A 16,210-nucleotide genomic window follows, 5' to 3' on the forward strand; every position below is an offset into this window, starting at 1 on the left:
TACTCATAAGTAGAATTCTAGTACAACAACTACTCTTTCCTATGTATTCTAGTAGAAGATCATGTGTTAATTTTAGTACTAGAGCTAGTTATCTACTTCGACTAATAGTGCCGTTCCATTGGAGGTTGTAGTTTACTCATGATAGTACAACCATACATACATAGTACAACCATTAACACATGATTTTCTACTAGAGGAGGTAGGAATGTGTAGTTGTTGTACTAGATTTCTTCTCACGAGTGTCAAAATGGAAATGAATACATTCCACAATAAATCTGAACATTTAACTATAACTGTCACTTTTGGTTTGATTCTTAAAAAAGTGAGACTAAGACGTTCATAACTTAAGAGTAGACGAGACCACACGTTATATCAATAGTAGCCCCGTCCCGTTCTTTTGGAAGTGAAAAACTACTCAAGAGTAGATGATCTAGTACAATTCCAACGTCTTGACTCCGTGACGTGTTTCTACAAAAAAAACACTCTATCAACGCGCTGTCAATGTCAAATACCAAAATTGTGTTTCAGCACGAATGTCAACGCATTAGTCAACGCGTTGACCGATTTCGTTGACCTTGTGATCCTACCTTAAATCTGTCAAAGTCAAGAAAGAATATTTCTGAAGTATGTATTGAAAATATGAAGACAAACTGCAATTGTCAAATATGTTAATTAAGCAATTTTAGTTTCCTCTATTTTAATCAATGTCAAAAGTAAATCCTTTAAAATCTCTTCCTCCTATAAAACATTTAAATGACAATGCCTGTGTATAGTTTATTTTTACGATCAAGTTGAAAAAAAAACCTTAATGATTTATATAATAATCTTCTTCACACTCATAACTTGCATGCAATTCTACTTATAACTTAAGGAAATGCTTTAAATAATTGCTAGCAATTTGAGTTGACTTCTGTAAGTTAATTATCGTGACTATAAACAACTATTAAAAAATAAATGACGGTTAGTTAACCATCATTTGGCTTCTGGTCTTGATGATTACCCACGTAATGTGTAAGCTTGTTAGTTCATATAACCTGAAAGTATGGATGATAATCAAAGGTAATATGAATGTAATTAATTTCAATTTAGATATAAATTGCATACGCATTTTATATACATAGGTATATGAAATTTTTAACTAAGAAGATCGATCGGATTGTCAATGCAATGCTTGTGGGTTCCGTGTATAATACTGTCATTGATAGCAGCGTTCCTTTGAAGGTGGTAGACTACTTATGAGTAGATGAAAAGTAGACTACTGATCTTCTTCTTGAGCATATAAGAATGTGTAGTTTTTGTAGTAGATTTCTACCTCCAAAAGAACGTGGTTAACATAATATATTCTTCGAATTTAACTTTTTCATTAGGGGCATTCATGCAACGGTGTTAACTCTTGGTAAACCTATTAAAATGGTAAATGTGGTAAACTAACTGTCAAACCCATACCAAATTTTGACACATTTACCACTTTCATGAATATCCATATTGGCATTTAGCTTCACTAAGCTTCCAAATAATCTATTAAGCAATGAACTATTTTCGCATGCCTGAACGCAGCCATTAAAAGCCGTAAAAAGTGGTAAACTACTCATGGGCGGATGACCTAGTACATTTACTACTACTCATGCTCTTGTGCCTAAAAAGATGTGAACTTCATCGTTTCATCAAAAGTCCATCCCATTGAAAACCCTAGTAAATTACCAGCAGTAGTTTACCTACTCCAAAGGAAAGATTTGTTTACCTCGAGGCATTTCATTTTTAACCACATAAGTTAGGTATGCAATCACGGAAATAGCACCTCATCTATCAAATCAGTGACATCATTAACTTCACTTTTTTAATTGTCTTCATTACCTTAATGACCAATTCATGGTAGGCTGTGGAACTTTTTAATATGAGAATGAAAAACACATTTCTCCTCTTTTTGATGTGCATATGACTTTATATAAAAGACTGTTTGACAGATTGTCTTGCAGTTTAATAAAGTTATACGTAAGAAAAGTCAGATGATTTGCCTGAACGCAGACATCATATAACCTATGAACCTAGGTGTGTTCATTGTACTGTCAAGAACTGCTGACTGCATTAAATTATTTCTAGTTAACGGTCAAATAATGTTAAGAAGTAATTTCAAGAACTGGGCGTGGTTGAATTAAACACCAAAGCTTGACAATAGATACACAAAATGGCCAATTTAAGTAAAGTTTGTAGAACATTTGTACTAAATCAAAATGTCAAAAAAGGAAAAGTTAAGTTTTACAAAACCATTTAACCTACTTTTCCATATCTTTTGACATTTAAACTGATTTCAAATCTCTATAATAAACCTCTCACTCAATCAATATAACCAACTCAAAAAAAAAAATATATAAAGACCAAAATTAAGATAACAACCAACGCACTTTTGCTCTCAAAAAGTAGTTATTATCCACGCAATAAATGGTGGTATAGAGAGGCTGGTTAACCAAACTAAGGCGGCAACTTTTACGGTCCTTGAATTGACTTCTATTAAATCAAATCAATCTATCACACAGCAACCTCAATCTTTTTTTTTTAGTTAAAAGACCTTTTTGTATAGAGCCTCAAGAATACGGTGACATATTGCTTAGGACTTGTATATAACTCGTTAGAGTATCGAACAGTTCTTTTTTTTTATCTCGGTTGCAGTTCATATCTTGTTGTAGCACTCTTAATGATAGGCTAATTGCAAAGTTTTCTTGATTATTTAACACAGATAGGTGGATACCATGATTCTCCAAATAAATCACCTTATACATGTGAAAAACCTAGATTAAAAAAAAAGATAAGCCTCATGGCGTATAACGACACACGATGTTGTCGTCGTACCCACACTTTTAATATGTATCCAATTCGAGTGCATTAACCTAAAAAATATCATTTTGGGGGCTCTACTGAAGTTGGCTTTTTTCCCACACATTAAAGAATAGATATCTCTGCGAGGTGCACTGTATTGTGCAGCCTGGAGGTAAAAATGAGCTACATAACCATGGATAGAGAGTTACACAGTATCTGAATGGCTTTCAATTAACAAAGTAACCTACTAAAATTGATTTACGATCCGTTCAATTTATCGGGGTCCCCCAAAAGACTTAGCGCACAAAAAACCAATATATACCTTCCTCGAGTCGAACGACGACGGCCGATCTACGATGGTAGAAATAGGTATGGTTTAGGCTTATAAGAAAAAAAGTTCAAAACTTTTGCGATCGTCTATATTCCTATACGTAATCAAGTGAGTATCTTTGTGAGTCTATTCCATTATGTGAATCAAATTGCAAACAAGCCTTTAAAGAATGAACAATCCGAATGCGTTTGGAGTTTTAGTTCTTTTTTTTTCGTGCAGTCTTTTTTGTGTTGGCCCAGATTAAAAGTCAAACAGCGGTACATTTATATGGACTTTGCATAAAGTGCATTTGAATATTTTTTTTTTTTGTATTTTGCATTTGACACATGTAGAGTGGCCCACTGCGAGACCAGATTTATGGTAAATGATTTCGCTGTTCGGACAAATATGGCATCGAACTGTACCTGATCTAGAAAGAAACAAAAAAATATATATTCACATTAAGATTTAGCTTGAGCCGGATTGAAGGTACGCACTTTTGTGTGGTTGGTTGAGGAGCCTAAGTAGAGATTTGCACAGCGGGGCTTTTCGAAAGGTTTCCGTTGGTTTTTATTCCATCGGGGCTATGTCAAAGAATGTCAGTTGATTGTTTGCTATTTGTGAGCTGCAATTAAAAGAACAAGAATTACATGATGGCCTTTGGTTATGGCGGGCGAAATAAAGGTTAGGTTTTCTAAATAGAAAAAAGTGGCCATGAAACCATCACGAAAAAAATATTTATAGACCCATTTCGATATCCATATTTGAAAGTACATTAATCTTTGTACTTTTATTTTATATGCCTATACTCAGAGGGCAGTCTTATATTCTTGCTTCTATAAAGCTTAACAGATGGTACAGAAGCTCCTATAGAGATTTATAGAAGCATACTTATTAGTTGGGTGTCTTAGATTTCATACAAAATATCACAGGAAATTAGAAAAAACTTGCAAGAAAATCAGACAAAAACTTTTGGAATGGGAGAAGTGGAAATGTGCTACCGGTAGTAAAAATTTGTATTTACCTTCATATACTCGAAGAAATTTTTAACACAAATGACTGTCAACTGAGTTCGTCATTTTACGAGAAAGCTTGCACAAATTACGTAAACAGTGTAAATAAAGCTTATTTAGAAATTTGACAGCTTCTGTCAACGCATCTTTCAATTTTAACCTAGAAACAAGTTGGCTTCAGTGTAAAGACTCAAAATGGTAAAACTAGCTAATATGATAAATAAAACTTGAAGGAAACTGTAATTTCGTGAAGCGTGTTTGTCATTTACATAATCATGTTGGTTGTCAAAATTTTGTGACTGCAAAAAATACCAGTCTTATCTCTTTTACCAAAACCAATCTGACAATTGATTATTTGCTTGTATTGCTATCTGGCACCAGCGTTTTAATTGAATACAACCATCAGACAAATGACACTAATCAAAAAAATATGTGAATTAAAGTATTAGTATGCCTTTAATTGATTTCAATTAAGATTTAAAATAATGTTATTTTAAATCCCTATCGAATGAAACCAATCGAATAAATCCCAATAAGGCGTTTGATTGCTTTTGACCTTTTTAAACAAACAGTACTTTCAAGTTGAATTTAATTTATTCTGCAAATCAACCATCCAATAGATGATTATGCAACACGCACAAATGTGCTGTCAAATGTTTTTTTTTTGTATTCACTGCAAACGAACAAACCTTCCACCATAATACTAAACAAACACAACCACCTGTTCAAATTGATTAACGCAAAATCGAACAGTAAATTCCTTCTAATTGCCAAGTTGTACATAACTCACATCCTTCGGTGCGTCAAGTCTAATTGACAGTTGTAAATCACAGTACACAATTCCCAGTCAATACCCAATTCTAGGATCTCAGCGGATGCCAAATCGGTTTTTAAACCAAAAAGCTAAACCGAAAAATTCCAAAAATGGCTTCAATCAAACAAACCTACACACACACATCTGTCACATTCTGCTCTGCTTCACTCTTTGCGTGAACTAGGTCATGATATTTCTTCAGTTTTTTTCATTCCAAGCCGAATTATTTAACTTTACAGATCAATGGGTGCTTAGAGAGATCACTTCAACGCGTCCATATTGTGCGCGACCCGTGCGACTTGAGATTCCAAAATTAAGTCATTATCCAAGTTTGCGCGAGAGGTTGTCTTTTGCCAGGAGGCCTTATGTATACGTCTGCAAAGCTTATTGACGCATTCTTATGCAGATTTGCTTGGTGTTTTTCAGACACTTTTTTTTTGTAACTTCTACCTAACGGTATGTCTTGTAAAACACACAACTGACAGAAGCTGTTTTCGATCCTTTTAATTGGCACATTGTCCATATTCAGATTCAAATGCAAACTGTCATTTCTCACATTTGGGCTGATTGCACATTCCTGACGTAAACGTTTTAATTAAACGTCAAAGTGGCTGTGCGTTGTGTGTATGACAGCAGCGCTGTTGCTGTAAATATCACACAGAGCTTAAAGTCAAATTGAGAAAATATGTGTAAATTAGAAAAAAATTAGGGCTTTTGGTTATAACTTCATATATTTTTGCACAAATCGAGGGGTTGGAAATAAAATTTAGTATACGCACACCACATGACAGTGCCAAGCAATTGGCTTTAATCGCCCACTTAAGCCTCTGGCACATACACGCATGTGAAGTATATCTAACTACAGAAACAGTACACACCATACAGATCAAATGGACCAATTAATTGCAATTTTAATGCGCACCAGCTTGTTTTATGGATAGGCTTGTGTAAGAACCCGACCGACCCAAGTCGGAGTCGGATTCGTAGTATGCCACGCTGCTGCGTGATATATTTAACTTATGGCTTTTCTCGCCATTTAATTGCAAACGAAATATCATTTGGGTTGTGGTTGTTTGTGATAAATAAAGTGATTCGGCACTTAAAAGCAAATACCACTAAAAATGTGGTGCTCCGTTTTTGTGGTTTGGTTAAAAAAAAATATGCTTTGAACAAAAACGTTTATTTTGATGATAGATTGCAGAGTAATATGGAAGAATGTATAACAAAAAAACATAATTGTAGTTTGAGAAAAGAATTACTAAACAACTTGTATAATATAGTTGATATAATGCAATTGCACAAAAATGTCATTTTATTGGGAGTTTTTTGTGTGAATGGTAGAGGTGTTGAAGGTCATTTTTTTTTTTTTTTTTTTTAGTGCTGAATGCACTCATTTAAGCTGATTTAAAAAACTTAATAAAAAACTTGTTGTTTAAGTGAAACACAATTGAAATTTTGTAAAAAATTAATTAACAAATGCCTCAAGAAATTAATCTTTCACGGACCAAAATACATAAGGTTACTATAAGTTTTAATTTTATTTACAGTTAACTCACTAAGTGCGTTCCACGAAAGGAACGCGGCGAATGTAAGCAAATGTCATTTTGAAATTTGTCAAAAAGTGAATTTTCAATCTGATTTAATGCCGATGAAGAAGTAAAACTTCAAAAATTAGCAAAATTGGACCTAGAACATCACCTTAGGGGTCATATCAAATTGTAAAGACGCACAGTGTGTCGTCCCCTTATGATAAATCCTTAGAGGATATAATATATGGAGTGCTTGTTCCTATACCTAATACATTGTAACGCCATATGCATGGATAGGGGTCGCTGCCTTCGTTTTTCAGTGCGAGTCCGGTTCCGCAGCTGTAAATAAACACGCTTGTTGATGACAGCCATCAAATGAAAATAAAATGGAGGCATGCACTTATCGAAAAACTTAAAGAAACTAGAGCCCTCTATAAAAGCTCACGGAACTAACAGCACAAGCACTCCATATATTATATCCTCTAAGGATAAATCACATTTTTTTTTTGTTAAAAATATTTTTGCTATTAAAATATAATTTAGAAGTGTCAACTCATATGAAAACATATTTATCTTAGAAAATAACCCAGGTTATGTATTCAAAATAAGATCCGAAACATGAGTACCTCGGAAATCGAAAATATTTTGAGAAATTTATGCAAATCTTTGAGAGTGTATATTTCACGTTTGGTAAATGTTTGAAAAATTTTGTTAATGTTATTTTGTTTATTTGAGTGTTGTTGTAAAACGTATAACAAAAAAAATTTAAATTTATAAAATTATATATGTATGAGTTATTAAAATTTCTTTGATAAATGGCCAAAAAAGAAAAAAATTAATTTTAAAACTTAATTTAAAAAAAAAAAAACATATAAAATCATATCTATAATTTTTTTATATTATTTTGCCTAAGGCCTATACTTAATATTGGCAATGTTTGGTCTGCTTCTGTTTGCGATTACCAGAGATACATATTCACATTTATGTGCTACGAGTCAAGTACTCAAAATAATTCATTTTTTGAGAAACAGCTTCAAGGGGATCACAAAAATGAAAAAATCGATGTATTTAATAATATTTAACCATACACAAGTAACAAAAAGCTAATTATGTAATTAAAAATATTTTAAGTATTGTTTTCAACACGAAAAAAATTATATTTTTCTGCATACTAAATTTTAAATATAATTACTTGACCCGGCCACGCTCTACTGTGTATGTGTATTATAGCTGTATTTACCAACCTCACCGATAGAAGAATTTACGTAAATACAAATAAAACGTTGTTTCAAAATTTGAAAGCCATTGACAAAAAACTATTCGAGATTTGCTATGAAACGCAAATATACACACGATTTTTTTGTATAGAGAAGATAAACAAAACAAGTTGACTTCAACTTAAGTTTTCTCAAAGTTGAAAAAAGATATTGAAAAGATTTAAACGGGCTTTAAAAGAAAACATTTAGTTCTTTTAGAAACTGTCACAAATTTATTTAAAATTAATCACCACATTCAAGAACATAACCTCAAAAACAGTTAAAAAACGACATTTCAGATTTCTAACTAGAATATTTCAAAAAAGTGATACGATTGAATTTTTCTGACTTCGGATTCGAGTTTAGCACACCGAAAACCTTACGAAAAGTATATTTTTGTTTATATAACAAAAAAAAAATTATTTTGCTCACAAGTGGCTTCTTCAATAAATGTTAATTTCATAAATTATACTAAAAAAAAAGTTATAGGTTGTTTAATTTGTTAATTTGTAACTTTTTTTCTATTCCTTCCATAAACATACAAAAAAAGATATAAAAACTCAAAAAACTTAGCTGCAAGTATTTATGATAAACTTTTGTATGGGCTCGACACACTGTGAGACAGTTAGATTTAAGTTTTTCAACTTTTAATCACTACCTCAGTGAATATTGTATATAATGAATTTTCAACTAAACATAACCTTTACAAAGTGGTTCATGAACTACAAATCCACATCTCTCATGGTCGGCTTACCACCTGCACATTAACACCCATTAATCTGTACCACCTCCTGACTACCGAACAATAGAAGAATTTTTTCTCATAAAATTCCAGATGTTTCTCTTGTTACCTACCAGCCATGCTGAACTGTGCCATCAAAAGTTCAATTCCATTTGTTCATTCAAAAATTTTTTTTAGCCATCAGCATGGTAGTTAAATTTTGTTTAACTCCCATGAGCCTTTACATTTATGCATTTGGCGGCAGCTTGTAAATATTTTAATTACCCACGTTGTAAAATCTATTGAATTCGTATATCCTCTATAGATCATCAATATGTTGTGTTCATTATATAGCTGGTCTTAGTTGTCTTGTGAAGGTAGGTAGATGTGTACCCACCTCCTTTAGGCTCTCTGAACACACAAATGGAGATAAATTAAAATCTTTTGAATTTTCGATTGATTGCATTTTATGTGCAAATCGAATTTATTGCATCTTTTTGAATATACTCGTACTCGTACCTATAGGCTATGTTTTTTTTTTTTTTGTATATCTTTTTGCAAATGCCTATATTGCTTACAGCGGTGCCTATTGAATAGATTTTTTGAATTAACGAAGCAAAAGAAGAAATATGACAAGACAGCTGGACATATAGAAGATTTATGAGAATTTTTCATCGATGTTTTGTTTGGCTTTAGTGAGACACGCAGATAGTTTTTTTTGGATTTGGTTATTAACTTTGTGGCAATGGGTGGGTATATAGGGTTAGCGAGTATGTTGACAAGCAACATAATAAATTTAATTTGAACCAAGTGTATTTTTGGATTTGAAATTTGAATAAGTTTTAAATTAAATCATTATGAAATTTATTGAACATTTTTGCTATGCTGCGTCCCCATCAGGGTTAAAACCTTTCTCCGATCGGAGCAAATTTGCTCCACTTTTGAGGGAAAAAAATAATCTACTCCAACGCTCCGATTGACAAATTGTTTCCTGAACTAACTTTGCTAACCATATTGGAATGTTTTAAATCGAAATTGTATTTATTTCAGAATTGCAAACACATTTTTGAACCACCACTTGCATTAATGAGGCTAATAAAAGAATATAATTTGGTCCAAGGTGAATTTATCACAAAATAGTTCTTTTTTATGAATTGAATTGACTTTAATTTAAGACTTATAATTATTTCTTATTAAGGCCGTGTGTGAATTGCGTTAAATAGTTAACACCGTGTAAAATTTTTGACACTATTGAAGTGAACAAAAAAAATTTCAGCTGTATGGCTTATGTTTAATATTTTTCTCTGCCTCTTTTCTGCCATAAAACTACTTTTTAATAAAAAAAAAAAACCAAACCATCTGCAAAAAAAAATTTAACTCAAATTTAACCAGGTCCCAGAGCCCAATAAATTTTTAACAGCTGAAAATTTTTTATTCACCTCAATAGTGTCAAAAATTTTACACTGTGTTAACTATTAAACGCAATTCACACACGGCCTAAAGATTTTTTTTTTGTTTCAAATCTACTCCGGAAATTTTGCATTTGCTCCACTTTTTTTTTCAAATTTGCTCCAAAATTTCATGACCGAGGTTCGAACCCTGGTCCCCATTTTGTTGATCAACACTGTTTTTTTTTTGTATTGTTAAACAGCATGCTACTCGTTTACACTCTCAGTTAAGTGTTGATTTTAAATGTCAATGCAGTGTCAGTTTTGAATTCAACAGCCGTTTCACTATCAAAACATCGCACTCATCGCAACATTCTTTGATCTTTATACCGCCTTCAATTGGTTTGCATTCGGGTCAAAAAAAGTTGAGCAGTGCTATGATCAACACGTCAACATTTACCCCACTTTGTTGATCAAACGAGTTGATCATTACAAATCAACATAATCTAGACGCAGCCTAAGTCTTTCAGTTTTTGTTGAAAAAAAAAAACTTTTATTAGGGATCTCCAAAACATGAACATGACTTTTAGTTATTTCTGAAAAGTGAGGGATCTCCAAAATATGAACATGGCGTTTATACTATAAAGGCGGTGTTCATGTTCTTGAAATCTCTGAAAACTCACTTTGATCATCATAAAGTGAGAAATTTAACGCCCAGAATTCGATGAAAAAATAACGGTAAGAAGTTTTTCCAAAAACTCAGCTGTCAAACTGCGTCCCTTATGAAACTCAAAATCTTGTTGGAAAAGCCCAGTTCAGTTTTTTGCAATCTCAAGAAACTGCTTTCAGGAAAACTTAGTTGAATTATTTTACTTGTTTCATATCTTTTATATAGAAAAGAAGATTACTGAAATCTTTTAAGCATGATCAGGATAATAAGCGAATTGATTGGAACACCCATTATTAAAGATTACCCCACAAGCTGCTCACCAAACATGTCCCATTTATTTTTTTTTTGCCTCATGTTCCCTATGGCGCCATAAAGCCTCTCGTGTGGTTTGACTGATACATATTTTTGCTTTCATAATTTTTCTCGGACTTATGGATATGGAACTGTGCAGCACAAACCTACAAAACTACTATCACCGTGTCTATACAGCCAACACCCAGTCGTTGACAAGATTCTTTATCTAATGGCAACGCAGGCGATTACCTCAAATGGCATGCAATTTGGGAATTCAAAAACTCGTATATGTCTTGAAACTGTGAGTGTCTGGACTGAACTATATTAAAGCTTTGCGCTCTGATGCGAGATATCTTCTACAAATGTTATGTATACACACAGCCAGATACCCGACATACAACATGCAGCAGCGACGACGACGCGAGAGATACCACTTTCGAATTGCAAACCAAAATGATTGCAACATGTAGGTGCACATAGAAATGCACATAATTCAATTAAAAGTTGCTCCAGAAAAGTGGATCAGATTTAAATATATTTTTTTTTACAACAACCTATTTTTTTTTTTTTTTTTTTCGTTAAACCACTCTTTGTTTTTTGTTGTTGGTTGTAAATATATTTAAGGCAACAGCAGCACCGTGCACGACTTTTGATTATTTCATCCCGAAGTCAGATAGAAAGACTAAATCGCAATGGTCAGTCGTGTCTTGAGGTTTGTATCTTTTACGGATTTGCTGACTTTTAGTTTTCAATGTATCTTAAAGTCTTTTTTTAGAACGATGTATGGGAAATATAACTAGGACTACACTGCACCAGATAGAGATAAGATCTTCGTGGTTTGTCTATTATCTCAAGTCAATCAGGGCACTTGTTACTATATCGTTCGAAATGGATCTTAATATCATGAAGACATTTAAATTTAGATTTCTTCTTAACTTCCGACTTTGGTAAATGTCTGATTTATTTTAACTGACTGAGATAAGTATCGTTCAAATGTTAGTGGTTTGGATCTAAAGATATATTTAAGTAACAGGTTGCTTTAAGAAAATTTTAAAGATATTTATTTTAAGGTTCACAAAGTCATGTGCATTATGTAACGATGATTTTATCGGAAGAAACCATGATGTGAACTTCTTACTCTGTAAATATGAGCCTGATGAATTAATTAGGAAGTCATTTTTCTTTGTTTGTATAAAATGTATCGAAAGAGCAATAAGATATTTCAATATAAAAAAGTTACACATACGCCACAGTGGCCCACAGTTAGAACGCAAACAAAATAATCAGTTCACTTATGTTTACCATTCAATAAATAACAACACTTTACATACCTATGAGATGCTAAGATTTTGGAGGCATTAAGTATCGCAAAAGAAAATGGGTAAAGTATTTTTTACCCATTACCTAACTCATGCAGAAAACAAATCATTAAACAAAATGGCGGAAGTTGACGGAACTGTTTATTTCCTTAACTGATACTATGAAAATTATGAAGTACTAAGTTTTTAGGTGCCAAGGGCTTCTATTATACATACCTAATTTTTTTCTTTTTCAGCTTTCGTGAAAAAAAAACACTTTGAACTCTCACCTTTAATGATCAAAAAAGAAACTCTCTCAGTTAAAAAAAAAAAAAAACAAATAATAAAATGCACAACTGGGTCACACGAACTTGTTTAAGGTACTAAAATATTTAAGACTTTATATATAAAAATTTGGTAAATCCATATGAAAAATAGAAAATTAAAAAAAAAAACTCAAAATTCGTTTTTTAAATTAAATTTAGAACATCAACATGTTGAAATTGAGCTCCAAAATAAGAAGCATCTTTTTTTTTTTTTTTTTTAAATTAATGAAATTGGTGTGCAATTTTGTAGCTTCTATTAATCAACACCTAAAACCAAAATTTCAAACAAATTCATTGTCACGTTTTCGAAAATTTGATTTTTCAAAACAAAAAATTCCCATTTTTTTTTTTATCCAAAAATATTACTTCATCAAAATATAACAAAAACAAAGCAACGGCACGTCACGTACAGACAGGAAATGTTTTAAATGTTTGGAGACTTATTGTTCCAGCAAATCTATAAGACTTAGATGTCTTAATAAGTTCTATTGTAAGCCATATTCACAATTAAGTAAAAAAAAAAAACAATTTAAAACACATCATAGTGCATCGTTTTCCAGGTCTCTCAGTCAGTTTTGCGCGAAAAATTTAACAAAAATTCTCTGTCTTACATTTTAAAATAAAATAATAAAAAAAAAAGTTTGGTACAAGCAAAAAAATTCAACAACTTTTGCAATATGTGATTGTGACATGTAAAATAATTTAAACCACTTTGCTTGTTTTTTTTTTTTTTTTTTTTGCTTTTAACCCCTCTCATGCACTTACTCCTTTGGATTATATTTTCTGCGTCATATTGTGATTTAATTTCAATAAATATTTTATTACGTGATTCCATTGGTTTGCTCCATAAATTTGCAGTAACAAAGAGACTCTATACGTTTAGAGCATATATAGATAGAGACTACAGTGAAGACTTTTTTTCCAGCTTTCCCAGTGCAGCTGTTTCATAATAAAATAGTGCAAAACAGTGTCCATCTTTTGAATGTGTGTATGCCTCACAACTTGCCATAGCACACACGCGACCAACTATAGACTAAGCATTTATATATTATTCCTTTTTGAACCCAATTTATATTGTCTTGGGGCTCACAAACAAAAAGTGAGAAGCACTCCAATATTTTCGGTATGCGAACGAACTCACTGAACCGTGACGAAATGCGATTTACTTCAGTCTCAGTCTGTCTGTCTGGTCTGGTCCAAGGCCGCTAAATCTGTTGGTCTAGAGCTACTGGACTCTATAGTGTTTGATCCTCTTATATTTTTTTTTTTCTACCAACTACTACAAAGGTATAAGAGAGACCATGATGCGATATGTATAACGACTGTAGTGACAGTTTTTGTAAGCAATGGTGTTTATTGATGGATCATAATTAAAGTTGAAAGAATAATGAGCTTTCAATGGGTTTGCTAATAAAGTTGAACATTAATCTACTGACGGAAATGCTTATTTGCTTGGAAGCGTTTTGTACATAAGTCAAAGTGGGTATGTCAAAACCTCTTTCAGGTCTTGAAGGATTTATAAAAAGGTGCCATAAAAAAACTAAACGTATTGATACCGAGAAACACCTTTAAAAATCACAAAATGTTATTTTAAAGTTCGTACCTCAGCTCTTTTGTTTTCTTTCTTCAAAAATGAAATATCTCTCTTAAAGCATTCTTATCTGAAATTTCTCATGATTTATGACCCATTCAATTAAAATGTTGACTATTATAACATTTCCGGACTTTATTTATCTTAAAATCTTAAAAGTCACGCTAATAATCTTCGACCTCTTCACTGCTATCATCATCATCTTTCTCCTGCGATTCATTTCTACTCTCGGATGATGACTTCCCACCATCATCACTGTCATCATCTTCTTCTTGATACTCACTAGCATCTTTTGAGTTTGAAGATTCATTGTTTATATCTTCTGTCTTCTTCGGTCCTGCACCTTCTTCTTCATGCGATGTCTTGTCTGGGTGCTGCACTTGAATATGATGATTGGGACGTGGTTCAATCTCGTCCTTGGCGTTCACTTGATGATGTTCATCATCACCACCACCAACAACACGACGACCATCATCACTTACTAATTGCTGCGGATCCGGATGAACAGCAACAAGTGGATTATCTTGACCATGATTTGTCGAGACTCCATTTGAGATGACCTCAGCTTGGAATCCATTAACATTGTCCGCGGTATACTTAACCACTCGCAGGGAGCCATCAGGGTCGACCACACTGCAATGAAATACACGCATGTTTTGCATTAATGACGGTCAGCGGTAATACGTCAAAACATGAAATAAGATCCAAAAGAACAACAAAACGGCACGCGTTTCGATTACCTTTGGCGAAGCCATCATGATGAGTTTATGCCCACAGAAAATCAAATTCACAAACACACAGATAACAAACAAAAAAATGTAAACAAAAATACGTAACAGAAAAAAAATCCTCCCATCGCCATCACAGACTCAGATGACTATATGGAAGCTCAAGCAAGATTACCCAATTTACCTGTAGACACCTTTTACAGCATCGCCATTACGGGTCTCCCGTCGATTTTGCAACACTCGTGTCTTGGCATCTTCGACTCCATACGCGAACTGGTACTCTGGTCTGGCGACGTAATCCACACGTCCCCTGCCGTCGTACCGGTCGTGAACGATGATTTGCCTCTCCGGTCCACGAACGGGTCCAATAAATCTGGAATACGAGTAACCAAATGCTTGGACCATCAGCGTTTGTTGGAGGAGGAGGAGTACGAGGAATGCGGTAAGGACTTCGAATGCCAACAACTGTGAAATTAGCAGATTGAATTTTTGGTTAAGTTTTTTTGTTAGTTTTTTGTTAGTTTTTCTTTTTTTAAATTTAAACACGAATTAAAAAATTTCATGTTAACATACGCGATGTGTAATCATGATGATGGCTATTTTTTTTCCCTGGATGGTGTTTCTTTTTTTGAAAATGTAAGCCGCACGATACGTTTTCGGAAAGAGCACACTAACTCAAACAACTGTCATCTGAAGAATATTTATAGACACCAGTTGGATGGAATAATTGTTTGTCATGTTTCCCTGGAGGAAGTAATTTTTGTCACGCTGTGACGCATTTATGCAACTCTGAAAACCAACCGCATCGACATCGAACAACTACAACAACTAAATAGCCGGGTATATAGATTAAACCACAAAAATTCAAAAAGTTTATGAACCTGGACCATGGTGGTAAGCTAATTTGGTTATGGTGGAATATTGTAATAGATACAATGTTTCTACAGGAAACCAAAAATCAAATCAAGGCAAGTTGAGTGGTTTTGAATTTTTTATCAAGAAATCAAAGATGATGGAACATTAACTTACAACAGACAGACATTTGTAAGTGTTCAATGGAGCTTCGCAAAAAAATGGTGTCTGCATCAAAAGTCTATGAACAAAAAAAAAACAAAGATTTCGTCTACGAAAAAAGGCGGCTCCAAATTAAGCATAATATTTTGTACTTGTACATTTTCTAAGCAGAAGACTAAATTAAAAAAAGGTTCCTTAAATGTCAGGACAAAACTGAGACATTTTGAAAATCGACACAGAAATTGGGAAAACAAACTAATGACAGGACTTTGTCGCATAAAAATCGGGACATCCCAAAGTAACAATTTGGCTTACATAGGGTTCATTTTTGTCGATTTGTCAAGCTATAGTATGTATAGGCTTCCTTGCGCAAGTCTCCCATTTTGGAAAAAAAAGAAGGTCCTTGAAGGCTTTCTAGAAGTGGTCAGAGGACGCCTTGTAAAT

At 33.2% G+C, this 16,210-nt stretch overlaps 1 protein-coding gene across 1 annotated transcript; it reads right to left on the bottom strand.

The window, feature by feature from the left end:
• Positions 1-14,188: 14,188 nt before the first annotated feature.
• On the bottom strand, positions 14,189-15,560 carry LOC129912745 (uncharacterized). Its single transcript, XM_055991139.1, has 3 exons — positions 15,326-15,560; positions 14,937-15,217; positions 14,189-14,657 (listed from the first exon to the last, which is right to left on the bottom strand). The coding sequence occupies exons 1-3, from the start codon at positions 15,338-15,340 to the stop codon at positions 14,189-14,191; spliced, it is 765 nt and encodes a 254-aa protein (XP_055847114.1). The 5' UTR covers positions 15,341-15,560.
• Between the last annotated feature and the right edge of the window lie 650 nt (positions 15,561-16,210).

Source organism: Episyrphus balteatus, chromosome 2 (genome assembly GCF_945859705.1).
Source record: "Episyrphus balteatus chromosome 2, idEpiBalt1.1, whole genome shotgun sequence".
Lineage (NCBI taxonomy): Eukaryota > Metazoa > Arthropoda > Insecta > Diptera > Syrphidae > Episyrphus > Episyrphus balteatus.

What these genes read in the sequence shown, in the direction of transcription:
- LOC129912745 (XM_055991139.1), bottom strand. An exon ending in GCTGTAAAAGGTGTCTACAG is followed by an intron (nt 14,658 to 14,936) that starts GTAAATTGGGTA and finishes ATTTCATTGCAG; the next exon opens with TGTGGTCGACCCTGATGGCT.